Source organism: Coregonus lavaretus, assembly GCF_964263955.1.
Source record: "Coregonus lavaretus genome assembly, chromosome: 8".
Classification (NCBI taxonomy): Eukaryota; Metazoa; Chordata; class Actinopteri; order Salmoniformes; family Salmonidae; genus Coregonus; species Coregonus lavaretus.
Genome location: NC_139995.1, coordinates 12,955,109 through 12,972,210, shown reverse-complemented (window position 1 = coordinate 12,972,210; position 17,102 = coordinate 12,955,109). Strand labels below are relative to the sequence as shown.

Genomic DNA, 17,102 nt, shown 5'->3' with positions numbered 1-17,102 from the left:
GATAAAGCAAAGCAGTGCGGTTAAAAACAACAACAACACAGTTACATATGGAATGAACAAAACGTACAGTCAATAACACAATAGAAAATCTATATACAGTGTGTCTCCCTGGAGACTAGTGCTATTTTCCAAAACATTACTAGGTCTGAATGTCATATAGGATATATATATATAGAACAAAGTATTAATGTTTCTCTTTATTTTGCAGCTGGAGAGTGGGTTCATATCGAATGAGGAGAGCAAACAGAAACTGCTACCCATTATGTCCACGTTGTTAGAGGAGCTCAATGCTACTGGAGCCTGCACCTTACCCATCGGTATGTGTGTGCAATTGCAATTTGTGAGACAATCGTTTAAAGGTCAAACCCCAATATCTCAGTTTTACACAAGCTTCTTCCCTCCCTCTTATTCAGATGAGTCCAATACAATCAACCTGAAGCTGATCGAGCAGAGCAGGGACCCTCTGACCGTGCAGGAGTACAATGTGCCTGTCTTCACTCAGTGCAAGGACCACTTCATCAAATCCCAGTGGGATCTCACCACTCAACAGGTAGGCCTACCACCACACTGATAGCAGCTCACACAGATGCACCCATGGCTCATCCATAGTGAAAGCTAGCCCAATGTTGGACTAAAGGAGCCTAACGTTACTTCTTAGTCCAAGGACCTTACAGGCTCTGTTTAAAGGGCGAATTGGCTCTGCAAGCCAAAACAGCCAAAATTCTCCATCAAAACATGAATTGATTCTCAATTGCGCTACGGTTCTAGAAACATAAATCCCTCTACTTTCATATCACATCTAAATAATTTCACAAATGCAAAATACACACTTACTGTACACTGTTTTAACTGTTTTTAACACATTTGTAGCCAACAGTATTTTTCAGTGACAACACGTTTGCGGCGTCTGCCTTCCGTTTACACATAAGTGTTAGGAGATACAGATGGCTAATTAGCACAGGTAATCCACTCTGTCTTCCGTATCTTTTCCGTAAACCAGGGCTGTAACATGGAAATATGGCCGTGTGGGAACCCTTTCCCTATAAAGGTGTGTATCAATTTAACCTTTTGTTATTTTAAAATGATTTCTCACCGATACGAAAGTTATGGTCCTTATGCTTCCAAAACCGTACCGCAAGTGATGCATGTTAATGTTCAGACCGAGCATCGCGGCTCTTAACAAAACTCCCCCCTACAGTCGACGCCTTCGTCCCATGACTTTTTTGTGTAATGGAACTGATAGTCATGGGCTAACCAGAGAGCATACCTACTGTAACGAGTGTGGCTGACATCACATCAAGGGTTTCAGAGAAACAATGATCTGTCTATTCTTAGTGTAATGTCATCATGAAACTGTCTCAGATTAAAGCACTGTTGAACATTTTGTAAAAAATGTGTTGAATTTTATTGTAGATCCTGGCCTACATTGATGGGTTCAGGCATATCCAGAAGATATCTGCAGAAGCGGATGTTGAACTTAATTTAGTCCGGATCGCCGTACAGAATTTACTGTGAGTAGTTTGAAACTGGTAATATGATGCTACAGAAAATGAAACATTTCCCTATGAAACCATGGAATAGATTCTACCAGATTTTTTTTTCTCACAGGTATTATGGTGTTGTAACCTTGGTGTCAATATTTCAGGTATTAAAACCCTCAGTAATGATACCTTCTTTACATAATGTGTCTTCTTCATGTGAAATGTGTGTGTGTCTACAGTCCTGTTGACTCACAGTATGTTGTGTGTCTCCAGTACTCCAATGTGTACTGCACAACCCCTAAAGTCCAGAGCCTGATAGATGACAGGTCCATTCAGGCGGAGTGTCTCAGCTATGTCACCAAGCATGGTAACAATCAGTTTGGGAAGTTGTAGTCAGAAAGAGTTTGAATTTATTACAGTCAGTGTATGATAACTTCTGTTTCAGGACAGAAGAGAGCCCGTTTAAGGGATGTGTTCCAGCTGTACTGTGGTCTTACTCCAGGCACCACTGTTTGCGATTTTTGCTCCCGCTACTCGCAGCAGCTGCAGAGAGCAGATGAGAGGTGAGTCATCAATCCTCCATGATGTTTATGCTGCTGACATGGACCACGAAGTATGGTATGAATATTTATGCCGAGAAGTGTATATAATAGTGTTATTGTTGTTGATATCATGTGATGCTCAACAGGAGGCTGATCCATTATGGGCTGATGAAGGCTCTAATTCGTCGGCTGCAGAAGTATCCTTTTAAGGTGACCCGTGACGAAAGGAGCCGCCCGCCACGCCTTTACACTGGTTGCCATAGTTACGTCGAAATCTGCTGCAAGACAGGTACGTTTGAAGGCATTTCTGATGGCCAGTCACATGATTAATGGTTTTATAGTGATGACGAGTGTGTCTAGGAGGATGAATCATTAGACTGGATAAGTATTTTGAGAAATATGTCAATACTCTGTGGTCTCTCTCTGCAGGAATGAGCTACAAAGAGCTGGACGAGCATTTGGAGAATGACCCAAACATCATTGTGTGCTGGAAGTGATACCCTGGCTTAATCAGCAACCACACTGACTTTGATGCAGATAGAGCAAGCCCTCTCTCAAACAAAGACAGGCAGAGCCACATGAGGTCCCATTGTACGAAAACAGAAGCCTCCTGCTCGTCTCCCATCTGATGCACAAGACAGCCTGCTGTCCAGGAGAGACAAAGTGAAGCAACCGCGGCTAAAGATGCCTTAAACAGACTTCTTCCTATCCCTGAAATGTTCTGGAAATTATGTGTATTCAAAGGCTGAGACTAAGGTATTTTTATACTACCAGAATGTCACTTGTTATCCTCAGGTTTTTCCAATCCAGACTCTTGAAGCAATCATTGTTGTGGGATAGTTTCATTCAGAACAATGAATGGAAGAATTCAAAAAGACCACAAAACGAGGAACATTATGCTTATTTATTAATTGTGCAAAAACTCTACTGTATATACCAACTCCTTGCAATAATAAAGATGCATTGTCGTCGTGACCCACTGTCTGACTGTTTATCTTGCTCACCTCACCTAGTCTAATGATTATTAGTAGCCACCTTGGCCTCTTCCTCTCTGCCAAGGGTTACCTCGGTGGTCTCACCTCGGGGGTCTTTTTGTACCTCTGTCTCTTGTGGTCATGCTGTCTGTAATGCGCACGCGTATGTATCCAGTAACCATGCCAACCACGGGTAACAGAATGTAAAGTGAGTTAGCACGTCAAACTGCCTCAGTTTCCACAGTTTCCCTCAACTCAGCCTTTTTTGGTGCAAACATTTATTGTCGGGGATATGGAAACCTCTGTTATTTTTCCCGGAGAGGCAGAAGGATATGTCCAAAATCTGGAAACATTCTCACTCAGGGACATTGGCTCTCCAAGGTACAGTATGTCTGGCTACTACTAGGAGCTAACGTTAGCTAGCTAGCTAACAACAAAGACCAGCTCTGATGATAATGCCTGCTAGACAAAAGTTGCAAGCTAGCTCGCGTTTATTCAGAGTCGTGGCAGCCGTGTTCCATTCATTGCTTTTTATTTGATTGACAGGTGGTTCAGACAGCATGAGTACATAGAGAAACTCAACATGCAGGCGATATTGAACGCTTCAGCCACTCAGGACGAGTTCGTCAAGGAGCTCCTTGTGTCACTGGGAAAGGTAATAACTGTTTTATATAACGCTAGATTAGCTGTCACCTGTACAGATGTGTTATGTCGTCTCCGTTTTTTTTTATGGACCAAAAAGATACTGCACAGGTTACTGCACAGGTAATTGATTGTCCCCTTTTTTCACCCTAGATCCCCACCCTGGTCCATGAGATGATTCTGGTAGAGCTTTGGAAACATAAGGTGTTTCCTATTCTCTGTCAGCTCCAGGACTTCAATCCGAAGAGCACCTTTCCTCTGTACATGGTGGTGAGTGCATATACCAGGGGGGATATTTCGTTTTGGGTTTTAAAAAATAGAAACATTTCCAGGAATTCAGCAAAACATTTGTTTAATTTAGGAAATCTGTTCTCAAGTATTCCCACGAATAAAAAACAGATTTGATCGTGTCTCGATGTATAGTAATTAAGGTATGAAATTATTATTTTCAAATACAATTTCTTTTTGGGCTTAGTTGTGGTCAATTTGCAGTGTACACATTATTATAATTATGTTCCTTCCCCCGACAATCCGCTCTGACAAAAATATTCAGACCCCATCGCTGCCAAAGATGCTTCAACAAAGTACTGAGTAAAGGGTCTGAGTACTTATGTAAATAAGGTATTTCTGTTTTTTATTATGGGGTATTATTTGTCATTATGGGGTATTGTGTGTAGATTGATGATATTTTTTATAAATTTTTTATCCATTTTAGAATAAGGCTGGAATGTAACAACATTTGGAAAAAGTCAAGGGGTCTGAATACTTTCCGAATGCACTGTACAGGTACAACATGTACAAGGTACAACAGCAGTGCATGTTGTACCTGTACACTAGGGTGACCACATTTAAAATACCAAAATCTGGACAACGGGAAGATTTTGCGGAACAGTGTAGCCTACAATAATAAATTCCACTCCACCTAGTGAGCTGTTTAAGTTTAGCTGGAATTTAGCCCGAAAGAATTTGACAAATGTGATTGGTTGATGATATGACATTGGCCTACGTCTCATCTTGAGCTGCAAAGAATATCTTATCTCAACAACCATTGGAGAGGTGTTTACCACATCCTTATGATATAGCCTATATCTTGATGTAGTCCAATGTCTTATCGTCAACCAATCACATTTGTCAAATTTCTGGCTAAATTCCAGCTAAACTTGAAGAGGACAGTTAACTACTTACAAAAATAGTACTTCTAATGAAGAGTTAACAAAAGTAAGTAAATAGCCTTATTAGACTGAAAGATATAAGGTCATTTCGTTAAAATTGTGAGTCTCTCCATGCTCATTAGTTGCTCATTCAACATTTTCGCTGCTGCTTCAAACAATCCCGAGATAAGTCTCCCTTCCTAACTGTTTTACAATGTGACGGCAAAAGAGAGGTTGGAATGTCAATTCTCATCAAATGAATAGGAAGTCTGACTGATTTTTTTGGGGTAAATTAGTGGTGTTTTAATTTGTTGATAAAATGCAGGACATTGTTTGGTCTAGGGACAAAGGGCCAAAATGTGTGACTGTCCCACACAATGGTCACTACTGTACACTCCCTAGATCAGGGGTGTCAAACTCATTTTAGCTCAGGGGCCACATGGAGGAAAATCTATTCCCAAGTGGGCCGGACCGGTAAAATCATGGTATATATAACTTAAAAACAACAACTTCAGATTGTTTTCTTTGTTTTAATACTATCAACATAAAACATAAAGCTGGAGCCTGAGGACAGTGTGTCCAAAATAGTACAAGCACAACATCACTATGAATCATAAAACACCTGAAGTTATTTGAAAATTCTAAAGAAAAAGAACACACAAACACACAATGCCTCAGTGATTCACATAACTGTTTCACAGATCACATAACTATATCAGGGTGTCATTTCTCAGGCAGAAATGTAGATACAAATAATGAAATCCTGTTCCCCAAACAAGTGCAAGAACCACAGAGTCAAGAATAGGTTAAATATACAAATAAAATAAAATCAATTAAAAACAATAGCACATCAACATAAAAACATATAAACATAAAGCTGGAGCCTGAGGACAGTGTGTCCAAAAGCACAACATCACTATTAATCATAAAACACCTCAAGTTATTTGAAATTCTGAGGACAAACAACACACAAACACACAATGCCTCAGTGATTCACAGAAGTATATCACAGATCACAGAACTATATCAGGGTGTCTCATGCAGCACTTTAAGTGGGGTTGCATAGTTTATTTGACTCCTGATACCTGGCATCTTTTAGCTTTCACCAGCGCATCAATATCAGGCGTCACATCCTGAGTGGCAGCCTACTTCAGGATGTGATTCAAGTGCTTGTGCGTGAGCCTTGAGCGCAGCTTTGTTTTATTTATGCTCATTACAGAGAACTTGCTCACAAAGATATGTGGTTCCAAACATGCACAACAGTTTTGCAGCGAGGGCTGTCAAGTTGGGGTAACCTGGCAAGAGATTCTGATAAAATGTGTCCAAGCCAGCTGCGGCAAATTTGCCCTTCAAATCCGAGTCACACTGCAAGTCTATTATTTCAAGTTGGATGCTGACGGGCAGATCAGAGGGATTCACGGTGAATGGCGAACAAAAAACTTTGAAGTCTTTCTCCAGTTCACCAAAAATCTGAAAGCGTTGCTCAAACTCCCTTAACAGTCCCGTTATTTTATCTTTGAACCGCTTCATGTCTGCCACATGTTGGGTCGCGCACACATTTTTCAGACAGGGGAAGTGAGCTGCATCACCACCGGCGAGTTGCGTCTCCCACAATGACAGCTTCAACTTGAAAGAACGTATGCTGTCATAATACTGCGTGGCAACTTTGTTGCGCCCTTGCAGCTGTTTGTTCAAGTTATTCAGGTGCTCTGTAACATCCACCATAAATGCAAGGTCCTGCATCCATTCTGCGGAATTAAATTCTAACACTGGTTTGCCCTTTTCTTCCATGAACTGTTCAATTTCTTCTCGTAAATCAAAGAAACGCCTCAGCACAGCACCTCGGCTTAACCATCTTACCTCAGTGTGGTATGGCAGGCCATAGATGTGGTCTTTCTCTCTGAGAAGGCTGTCAAACTGACGGTGATTCTGGATCTGATGAAATTAACAGTTTGGATGACCACCTTCATGACGTTATCCATCTTTAATGACTTGCAACACAAAGCCTCCTGGTGCAAAATACAGTGAAAAGTCCAAAAATCACGTCCTCCATTTGCAGATTGCACTTTCTCTCTGAACTTTGTCACAACGCCTGCTTTTTTCCCGATAATTGAGGGCGCACCATCTGTAGCCAGGCTGACAGCGCGGGACCAGTCCACTCCGACCCTGTCCAGCGCGCCGACGAGTGCAGTGAAAATATCAGCTGCTGTCGTTGTATCTGTCATCGGCACCAACTCCACGAACTCCTCGGTGACGGTCAATGTGTCATCAACTCCGCGGATGAAAATGGCCAGTTGTGCAACATCTGTAATGTCCATGCTTTCATCAATTGCAACCGAAAACGCAATAAATGACTTTACTTTTTGCTTCAACTGGCTGTCCAAATCCACTGAAAGATCGGAAATCCTGTCTGCAACTGTGTTTCTTGTCAGGCTGATATTTGCAAAAGCCTGGTGCTTTTCAGGGCACACAATCTCTGCTGCCTTCATCATGCATGTTTTTACAAATTCACCCTCACTAAATGGTTTTGAAGCCACTGCGATTTCATTAGCAATGAGGTAGCTAGCTTTAACTGCAGCGTCACTGATGTCTCGGCTGTGAGTAAACACAGACTGCTGTTTCTTCAGACCCACCAACAGTTCATTCACCTTCTCTCTTCTCTGCTGTCCTTGAAAGTTGTCATATTTGTCGGCATGAAGACTCACATAGTGGCGACGAAGGTTATATTCTTTCAGCACTGCAACCTGCTGTGAACACACCAAACATACAGCTTTCCCATTCAATTCCGTGAATAAATAGAAGGATGACAATTTTTCTTGGAACACTCTGCACTCTGCGTCCACTTTTCTCTTTTTGGGTGCCAAAGCACATAATGTTAAAAGTAGAAGCCGTAATAAATATCGCGGGCAAAACAAAGTAGCTCATCCGGACTGGCTGCACTTGCTTGACCTATTTGCTCTGCCCCGGTATAAACAGTTTGCTTGCTTAACACAATTGCTATTGCGCCATCCAGTGGACACAATTGGAACAACAGTTTATTTTATTGAAAAATTGCAGCTCATTTTTATACTTTACAAAATCATCTCGCGGGCCGGATTAAACCCGTTTGCGGGCCTGATCCGGCCCGTGGGCCGGACGTTTGACACCCCTGCCCTAGATGTTTCCATCTAATTTCCGCCTCTCCCTTCTCATCTATAGATTCACCATGAAGCTACAATCATCAACCTGCTTGAGACAATTATGTTTCACAAGGTGAGAACTTATTTGTACACTTGCCTCAGTACCAGCACAATGTATGCAGTGTCTGTTTGACATCACATAGGCTACAGTATGTCCTAAATACATTTTGTTTCTGTGTTTGTTGGTTACAGGACTCCTGTGACGCAGCAGACGACTCAGTCCTGGACCTGGTGGACTACTGCCACCGCAAACTAACCCTTCTGGCCAGCAGAGCATCAAGAGATGACACCCCAACCCAAGACAGACTCAGTCACACAGAGAGTGGAGAATCATCCTCTATACAGGTACAGGGTGGATTCCTCTTTACAGGAGCTGTCTGGGTTCCAGCTACAACGTTATAGTCAGGCCATTGCAAGTCAGGATGGTGGATTTACTTTGGTCAGTGGTGTGGATTGTAAGTGTTCTGTTGTGCTGTGTGTCTGATGCAGGATTTGCAGAGTCAGAATGCAGCATTAGAGTTTGAAATTTCCCTCAAGGCTCTGTCTGTCCTGCGTTACATCACTGACCATACGGACAGGTGGGAAATTAGCATTCACATATACTTTTTCAAATACCTTACCTACTATCAAAAAGTCATTCTGTCATGTAGTGAAATGTATTGTTTGTGATTTCTCTCTCACACACAGCATCAGTGTGATCAATAGGATGCTGTGCACCCATAACCTGCCCTGTGTGCTGGTACAGCTGGTAGAGCACAGCCCCTGGAGTCGCTATTCAGCAGGTTGGTCACTGAACGTGTATTCATGCAAATGGTCAAAATGGATCATACAATTTCCACATACCCCCATCTATGGGATAATATGATTATATCAAAACAATGGCCATCTTTTTACCTACATAGCCTTGTTGTTACAGTGTAGTACTAGAAATGTGCATGCCCCGCCCACCTGAGGATCTGTCTTTTTCAGCCATCTATTTCCTGTGTTTGAGGGGTGCAAAATCCACTTGTCCTGTGGCTTTCATACTCTTGCTTGTGCCTGTCGTTTTTTCCTGTAAATGTTACGACTGCGTTAATGTTTGTAAAGACCTGTCAAACACACTCCAGTTATGGCTGAAATGAGCTCAATGGAATACATTGGCTTTCTGTTGAATCTTTTGCCTTGCAAAAGTATTCATCCCCCTTGGCGTTTTTCCTATTTTGGTGCATTACAACCTGTAATTGAAATGGATTTTGATTTAGATTTCCTGTAATGGAATGTAAGTGAAATGAAAAAAATTACTTGTTTCAAAAAATTCTAAAAAATAAATAACGGAAAAGTGGTGTGTGCATATGTATTCACCCACTTTGCTATGAAGCCCCTAAATAAGATCTGGTACAAACAATTACCTTCAGAAGTCACATAATTAGTTAAATAAAGTCCACCTGTGTGCAATCTAAGTGTCACATGATCTCAGTATATATACACTTGTTCTGAAAGGCCCCAGAGTCTGCAACACCAATAAGCAAGGGGCACCCCCAAGCAAACGGCACCATGAAGACCAAGGAGCTCTCCAAACAGGTCAGGGACAAAGTTGTGGAGAAGTACAGATCAGGGTTGGGTTATAAAAAAATATCTGAAACTTTGAACATCCCACAGAGCACCATTAAATCCATTATTAAAAAATGGAAATAATATGGCACCACAACAAACCTGCCAAGAGAGGGCCGCCCACCAAAACTCATGGACCAGGCAAGGAGGGCATTAATCAGAGAGGCAACAAAGAGACCAAAGATAACCCTGAAAGAGTTGCAAAGCTCCACAGCAGAGATTGGAGTATCTATCCATAGGACCACTTTAAGCTGTACACTCCACAGAGCTGGGCTTTACGGAAGAGTGGCCAGAAAAAAGCCATTGCTTAAAGAAAAAAATAAGCAAACACGTTTAGTGTTCGCCAAAAGGCATGTGGGAGACTCCCCAAACATATGGAAGAAGGTACTCTGGTCAGATGAGACTAAAATTGAGCTTTTTGGCCATCAAGGAAAACGCTATGTCTGGTGCAAACCCAACACCTCTCATCACCCCGAGAACACCATCCCCACAGTGAAGCATGGTGGTGGCAGCATCATGCTGTGGGGATGTTTTTAATCGGCAGGGACTGGGAAACTGGTCAGAATTGAAGGAATTATGGATGGCGCTAAATACAGGGAAATTCTTGAGGGAAACTTGTTTCAGTCTTCCAGAGATTTGAGACTGGGATGGAGGTTCGCCTTCCAGCAGGACAATGACCCGAAGCATACTGCTAAAGCAACACTCGAGTGGTTTAAGGGGAAACATTTACATGTCTTGGAATGGCCTAGCCAAAGCCCAGATCTCAATCCAATTGACTTTGGGGGGGTGAATAGTTATGCACGCTCAAGTTTTCAGTTTTTTTTTCTTATTTCTTGTTTGTTTCACAAAAAATACATTTTGCATCTTCAAAGTGGTAGGCATGTTGTGTAAATCAAATGATACAAACCCCCCAAAAATCCATTTTAATTCCAGGTTGTAAGGCAACAAAATAGGAAAAATGCAAAGGGGGGTGAATACTTTCGCAAGCCACTGTATAAGAACGCTGAAGGTTCGTCTGGGTTTTAACACATCATCTCAACACTTGCGTCACAAGAAAGAGAAGAAAGATAACTTTTTATTTTGATGGGTGTTCATTTTTTGTGGAGTTGAAAAGAGTAATAATTTAATACAGTTGAAATGTTTACAAAATAGATGAGTTGAAATGAAAGTAACTTCCGAGAATGAACACTAGGATTATAGTGATATTATGTCTGATCTCGCAAACAGTGTATGTTTAGTGTAATCTAGGGCCAAGCGTGTTGATTTATAATCTGTGGGTATCTTGCTATTGACACACTTGTTGAATTATGCAAGAGAACGTGACAACAATGAGGCAGTCTAGACAGTGCAGGTGAGTGCAGGTAGGGTAGACAGAGCAAATGTTTGGTGGTTGCAGACCTGTTCCAAATCAAATCAAATTGTATTTGCCACATGCGCCGAATACAACAGGTGAAATGCTTACTTACAAGCCTTTAACCAACAATGCAGTTTTAAGAAAAATAAGTGTTAAGTAAAAAATAACAAATGATTAAAGAGCAGCAGTAAAATAAAATAACAGTAGAGAGGCTATATACAGGGGGTACCGGTACAGAGTAAATGTGCGGGGGCACAGGTTAGTCGAGGTAATTGAGGCAATATGTACATGTGGGTAGAGTTAAAGTGACTATGCATAGATCATAAACAGAGAGTGCAAATAGTCAGAGTAGCCATGATTAGCTGTTAAGGAGTCTTATGGCTTGGGGGTAGAAGCTGTTAAGAAGCCTTTTGGACCAAAACTTGGCGCTCCGGTACCGCTTGCCACGCAGTAGCAGAGAGAACAGTCTATGACTAGGGTGGCTGGAGTCTTTGACAATTTGTAGGGCCTTCCTCTGACATCGCCTGGTATAGAGGTCCTGGATGGCAGGAAGCTTGGCTCCAGTGATGTACTGGGCCGTACGCACTACCCTCTGTAGTGCCTTGCGGTCAGAGGCTGAGCAGTTGCCGTACCAGGCGGTGATGCAACCAGCCAGGATGCTTTTGATGGTGCAGCTGTAGAACTTTTTGAGGATCTGAGGACCCATGCCAAATCCTTTCAGTCTCCTGAGGGGGAATAGGCTTTGTCGTGCTCTCTTCACGACTGTCTTGGTGTGCTTGGACCATGATAGTTTGTTGGTGATGTGGACACCAAGGAACTTGAAGCTCTCAACCTGCTCCATTACAGCCCCGTCGATGAGAATGGGGGCGTGCTCAGTCCTCTTTTTTTCCCTGTAGTCCACAATCATCTCCTTTGTCTTGATCACGTTGAGGGAGAGGTTGTTATCCTGGCACCACACGGCCAGGCCTCTGACCTCGTCCCTATAGGCTGTCTCATCGTTGTCGGTGATCAGGCCTACCACTGTTGTGTCGTCGGCAAAATTAATGATGGTGTTGGAGTCGTGCCTGGCCATGCAGTCATGGGTGAACAGGGAGTACAGGAGGGGACTGAGCACGCACCCCTGAGGGGCCCCCGTGTTGAGAATCAGCGTGGCAGATGTGTTGTTACCTACCCTTACCACCTGGGGGCGGCCTGTCAGGAAATCCAGGATCCAGTTGCAGAGTGAGGTGTTTAGTCCCAGGGTCCTTAGCTTAGTGATGAGCTTTGAGGGCACTATGGTTTTGAACGCTGAGCTGTAGTCAATGAATAGCATTCTCACGTAGGTGTTCCTCTTGTCCATGTGGGAAAGGGCAGTGTGAAGTGCAATAGAGATCTGTTGGGGCGGTATGCAAATTGAAGTGGGTCAAGGGTTTCTGGGATAATGGTGTTGATGTGAGCCGTGACCAGCCTTTCAAAGCACTTCATGGCTACAGACATGAGTGCTACAGTGGCTTGCGAAAGTATTCACCCCCCTTGGCATTTTTCCTATTTTGTTGCCTTACAACCTGGAATTAAAATGGATTTTTGGGGGGTTTGTATCATTTCATTTACACAACATGCCTACCCCTTTGAAGATGCAAAATATGTTTTATTGTGAAACAAACAAGAAGTAAGACAAAAAAAACAGAGCTTGACCGTGCATAACTATTCACCCCCCCCAAAAAAAGTCAATACATTGTAGATCCACCTTTTGCAGCAATTACAGCTGCAAGTCTTTTGAAGTGTCTCTATATGCTTGGCACATCTAGCCACTGGGATTTCTGCCCATTATTCAAGGAAAAACTGCTCCAGCTCCTTCAAGTTGGATGGGTTCCGCTGGTGTACAGCAATCTTTAAGTCATACCACAGAATCTCAATTGGATTGAGGTCTGGGCTTTGACTAGGCCATTCCAAGACATTTAAATGTTTCCCCTTAAACTACTCAAGTGTTGCTTTAGCAGTATGCTTAGGGTCATTGTCCTGCTGGAAGGTGAACCTCCGTCCCAGTCTCAAATCTCTGGAAGACTGAAACAGGTTTCCCTCAAGATTTTCCCTGTATTTAGCGCCATCCATCATTCCTTCAATTCTGACCAGTTTCCCAGTCCCTGCCACAGCATGATGCTGCCACCACCATGCTTCACTGTGGGGATGGTGTTCTCGGGGTGATGAGAGGTGTTGGGTTTGCGCCAGACATAGTGTTTTCCTTGATGGCCAAAAAGCTCAATTTTAGTCTCATCTGACCAGAGTACCTTCTTCCATATGTTTGGGGAGTCTCCCACATGCCTTTTGGCGATCACTAAACGTGTTTGCTTATTTTTTTCTTCAAGCAATGGCTTTTTTCTGGCCACTCTTCGTAAAGCCCAGCTCTGTGGAGTGTACAGCTTAAAGTGGTCCTATGGACAGATACTCCAATCTCCACTGTTGAGCTTTGCAGCTCCTTCAGGGCTATCTTTGGTCTCTTTGTTGCCTCTCTGATTAATGCCCTCCTTGCCTGGTCTGTGAGTTTTGGTGGGCGGCCCTCTCTTGGCAGGTTTGTTGTGGTGCCATATTCTTTTTTTTATAACCCAACCCTGATCTGTACTTCTCCACAACTTTGTCCCTGACCTGTTTGGAGAGCTCCTTGGTCTTCATGGTGCCGTTTGCTTGGTGGTGCCCCTTGCTTAGTGGTGTTGCAGACTATGGGGCCTTTCAGAACAGGTGTATATATACTGAGATCATGTGACACTTAGATTGCACACAGGTGGACTTTATTTAACTAATTATGTGACTTCTGATGGTAATTGGTTGCACCAGATCTTATTTAGGGGCTTCATAGCAAAGGGGGTGAATACATATGCACGCACCACTTTTCCATTATTTATTTGTTTGAATTTTTTGAAACAAGTTATTTTTTTCCTTTCACTTCACCAATTTGGACTATTTTGTGTATGTTCATTACATGAAATCCAAAAATAAAATCCATTTAAATTACAGGTTGTAATGCAACAAAATAGGAAAAACGCCAAAGGGGATGAATACTTTTGCAAAGCACTGTACGGGTCGGTAGTCATTTAGGCAGGTTATCTTAGTGTTCTTGGGCACAGGGACTATGGTGGTCTGCTTGAAACATGTTGGTATTACAGACTCAGTCAGGGACATGTTGAAAATGTCAGTGAAGACACTTGCCAGTTGGTCAGCGCATGCTCGGAGGACGCCTCCTGGTAATCCTTCTGGCCCTGCGGCCTTGTGAATGTTGACCTGCTTAAAAGTCTTACTCACATCAGATACGGACAGTGTGATCACATAGTCATCCGGAACAGCTGATGCTCTCATGCATGCTTCAGTGTTGCTTGCCTCGAAGCGAGCATAGAAGGAATTTAGCTCGTCTGGTAGGCTCGTGTCACTGGGCAGCTCGCGGCTGTGCTTCCCTTTGTAGTATGTTAATTTATTCATATATGCAAATACACCCAGTAAATTTACTCAAATTAGACACATATAATTGTCTTTATTTTAACACAAAATATAAAAAAAATACCTGATACAATAATAACATGTATATATGAGTGCATTCAAGAAAAAAAATCCCACGAAAATCACTGAACTCCATTTCTTTATTTGTCCATGCCAGTAAAATGTTTTATGCCCTATAATTCAGTCAATATCTGTGGATTATAAAAATTAAAATTTTGGAATATCTTCATTCATTATCCGACTGTTACATTTATTTAAATTGTTTTTAAAACCTTTTAACCATTACGATGACCATTGCTAGGTCCTGGGTGTCTCAGTTGGTAGAGCATGGCGCTTGCAACACCAGGGTTGTGGGTTATATTCCCATGGGGGACCAGTACGAAAAAGTATGAAAATGTATGCACTCCCTACTGGAAGTTGGTCTGAATAAGAGCTAAAATGTAAAAATGTAAAATGTAGTAAATAGCCCAACATATCACTCACTACTTGTCCTTTGTCTCCCTCTACAGGCGTGATGGAGAAGTACATGAATGGAAAATGGCAGAAGGTTCCATCCGAAGACCGTCTAAAGATGACCAAATTGGACGGCCAAGTCTGGATTGCTCTGTACAACCTGGTGCTGAAGGAAGACTGCCAAAGGAAATATGACTTCAATAACTTCAACAAGAACCAGCTCTTAAAGGTACGGCAGCCTCAGCCAGTACTGGCTCTTCTGACTAAAGTGTCTTCTAAAACCTAATGGTCAAAACTAAAGCTCAGGAAGAATGTCTGTGCCAGATCATTGTCCTTTAATATCGTATCTGATCTCCCCTCTGATTAGAAGACAGATGAGGTATCCAGCTACTGTTTTGACTGCGGTGTTTCCTATTACTGTTATTTCCATGATTGTCTCTCCTTCTTGACCGTATGTGAGGATAGCATTATGAGCTCTGAGAACTCTGTGCAGGATAGCATAGGTGGTCTATCAAACAGACCACAATGCAGACCGCAGTACAATAAAAGTCTAACTCAAACTGAAACTTAAACCATGAAATGTCAGAAAATCACCCTTTTATATTTTGTGTGTAGCTACGAGGTTTCATGACAGAGGTGTTAATTGACCAGCTGCCCAACCTGGTAGAGCTCCAGCGCTTCCTCAGTCACCTCACTGTCACAGACCCTGCCCCTCCAAAGAAAGACCTAATCTTGGAACAGGTGAGGAACACACACACACACACACACACACACACACACACACACACACAGGAACATGCACGCGCGCACACAGGAACATGCATGTGTGCACACACACACAGGAACATGCACACACAAAAACAATGAATTGCTGTCATACAAATAAATATAGTCCTTTTACTTGTAGATTCCAGAGATGTGGAACAACATTATGCGGGACAATACAGGGAAGTGGAAAGCCATTGCCAAGTACCAAGTGAAGGAAACGTTCAACCCCTCGGAGAAGGACCTGAGACAGCAAGCACTCAGGTAATACTGAGACTGGTGACATTAGTAAAGAGACTGAATGAGACCAAATCCTTTTTCTCCCCAATTTCGTGATTACGTGCTTGTCTCATCGCTGCAACTCCCCAATGGGCTCGGGAGAGGCGAAGGTCGAGTCATGCGTCAAGCCGCTTCTTAACACCCGCTCTCTTAACCCGGAAGCCAGCTGCACCAATGTGTTGGAGCAAGTCAGCCTGCAGGCGCCCGGCCCGCCACAAGGAGTCACTAGAGCGTGATGAGCAAAGTAAAGCCCCCCCGGCCAAACCCTCCCCTAACCCGGACGACGCTGGACCAATTGTGCGCCGCTCAATGGGACTCCCGGTCACAGCCGGATTGAACCCCAGGCTGTAGTGATGCCGCAACACTGCGATGCATTGCGTTAGACCGCTGCACCACTCGGGAGGCGAGACCAAAATCTTTAAGGGAGAATTGAACATGGGATGGGATTCAGACATACAAATGTGGATCTTTCTGTCTCTGTTCCAATCTATACTCTTTTTGAATTTGAATCATCTTTGTTTAGACTGGCCCAGACCTATAACCTGGATGTGATGGAGAGTTTGATCCCTGAGAAGCCCAAGTGTGGAGCCTGTGGGGCCGAGGCTTCTAAGAGATGCTCTCGCTGCCAGAGAGAATGGTACTGCCAGAGGTAAGACTGGTTACAGTGAAACACTATACAGGGAAATGCATCTCCTTAAATAAATATCAAGAGAATGGTTCTGCCACTTTTATTTTGAATCTCTTACTAGTCTTGCAATGAAAGATGTACTCAAAAGACTATGAAAAAGCCAATGGTTTTATTCACACCCCTTGGTTCAGGAGGTTCTACTGTGTACAGCTGAATGAGATTCTAAGTGTTGTTGCTCTGTCCTTGTAGGGAATGCCAAGTGAAGCATTGGTCCAAACACAAGGTTGCCTGCCAGCTGATGGCTGAAGCCACAGAGAAGCTCCAGAAGGACCTGACCGTAACGCCTACAGAGAGAGAGGCAGACATAACTGACATATTGGACTGAGTGGTGGGAGAGAGAAGGGGCTAACAAGGTGACAAGTCAATGGACAGTTCTCCATCTAAATGCCATTTGGGATGGGATTCGAATGCAGTTGTTATGGCTTTGCACCGTTAATCTACATATTTTGAGGTTTGACTCGATTCAATTCCAACTTCTAGATTTTATGAATTACAATGATTACAATGATAATCTAACTAGTGATTAGAAGGGTTAA

The 17,102-nt window shown here is 42.9% G+C and overlaps 2 protein-coding genes across 2 annotated transcripts; both read left to right on the top strand.

The window, feature by feature from the left end:
• Positions 1–214: 214 nt before the first annotated feature.
• Positions 215–2,048, top strand: LOC311133431 (GATOR1 complex protein NPRL2-like; the record flags this gene model as incomplete). Its single annotated transcript, XM_084166923.1, has 6 exons — positions 215–317; positions 414–550; positions 1,414–1,511; positions 1,609–1,645; positions 1,755–1,848; positions 1,927–2,048. The coding sequence occupies exons 1-6, from the start codon at positions 263–265 to the stop codon at positions 2,046–2,048; spliced, it is 543 nt and encodes a 180-aa protein (XP_084023049.1). The 5' UTR covers positions 215–262.
• A 1,241-nt stretch (positions 2,049–3,289) lies between these two features.
• On the top strand, positions 3,290–16,891 carry zmynd10 (zinc finger, MYND-type containing 10; the record flags this gene model as incomplete). The annotated part of the gene is made up of 12 exons (XM_084167809.1): positions 3,290–3,378; positions 3,544–3,652; positions 3,793–3,909; positions 7,989–8,042; positions 8,162–8,314; positions 8,459–8,547; positions 8,657–8,751; positions 14,891–15,063; positions 15,450–15,575; positions 15,742–15,863; positions 16,402–16,527; positions 16,756–16,891. 12 exons carry the CDS (start codon positions 3,290–3,292, stop codon positions 16,889–16,891), a joined length of 1,389 nt encoding a protein of 462 aa, XP_084023935.1.
• Between the last annotated feature and the right edge of the window lie 211 nt (positions 16,892–17,102).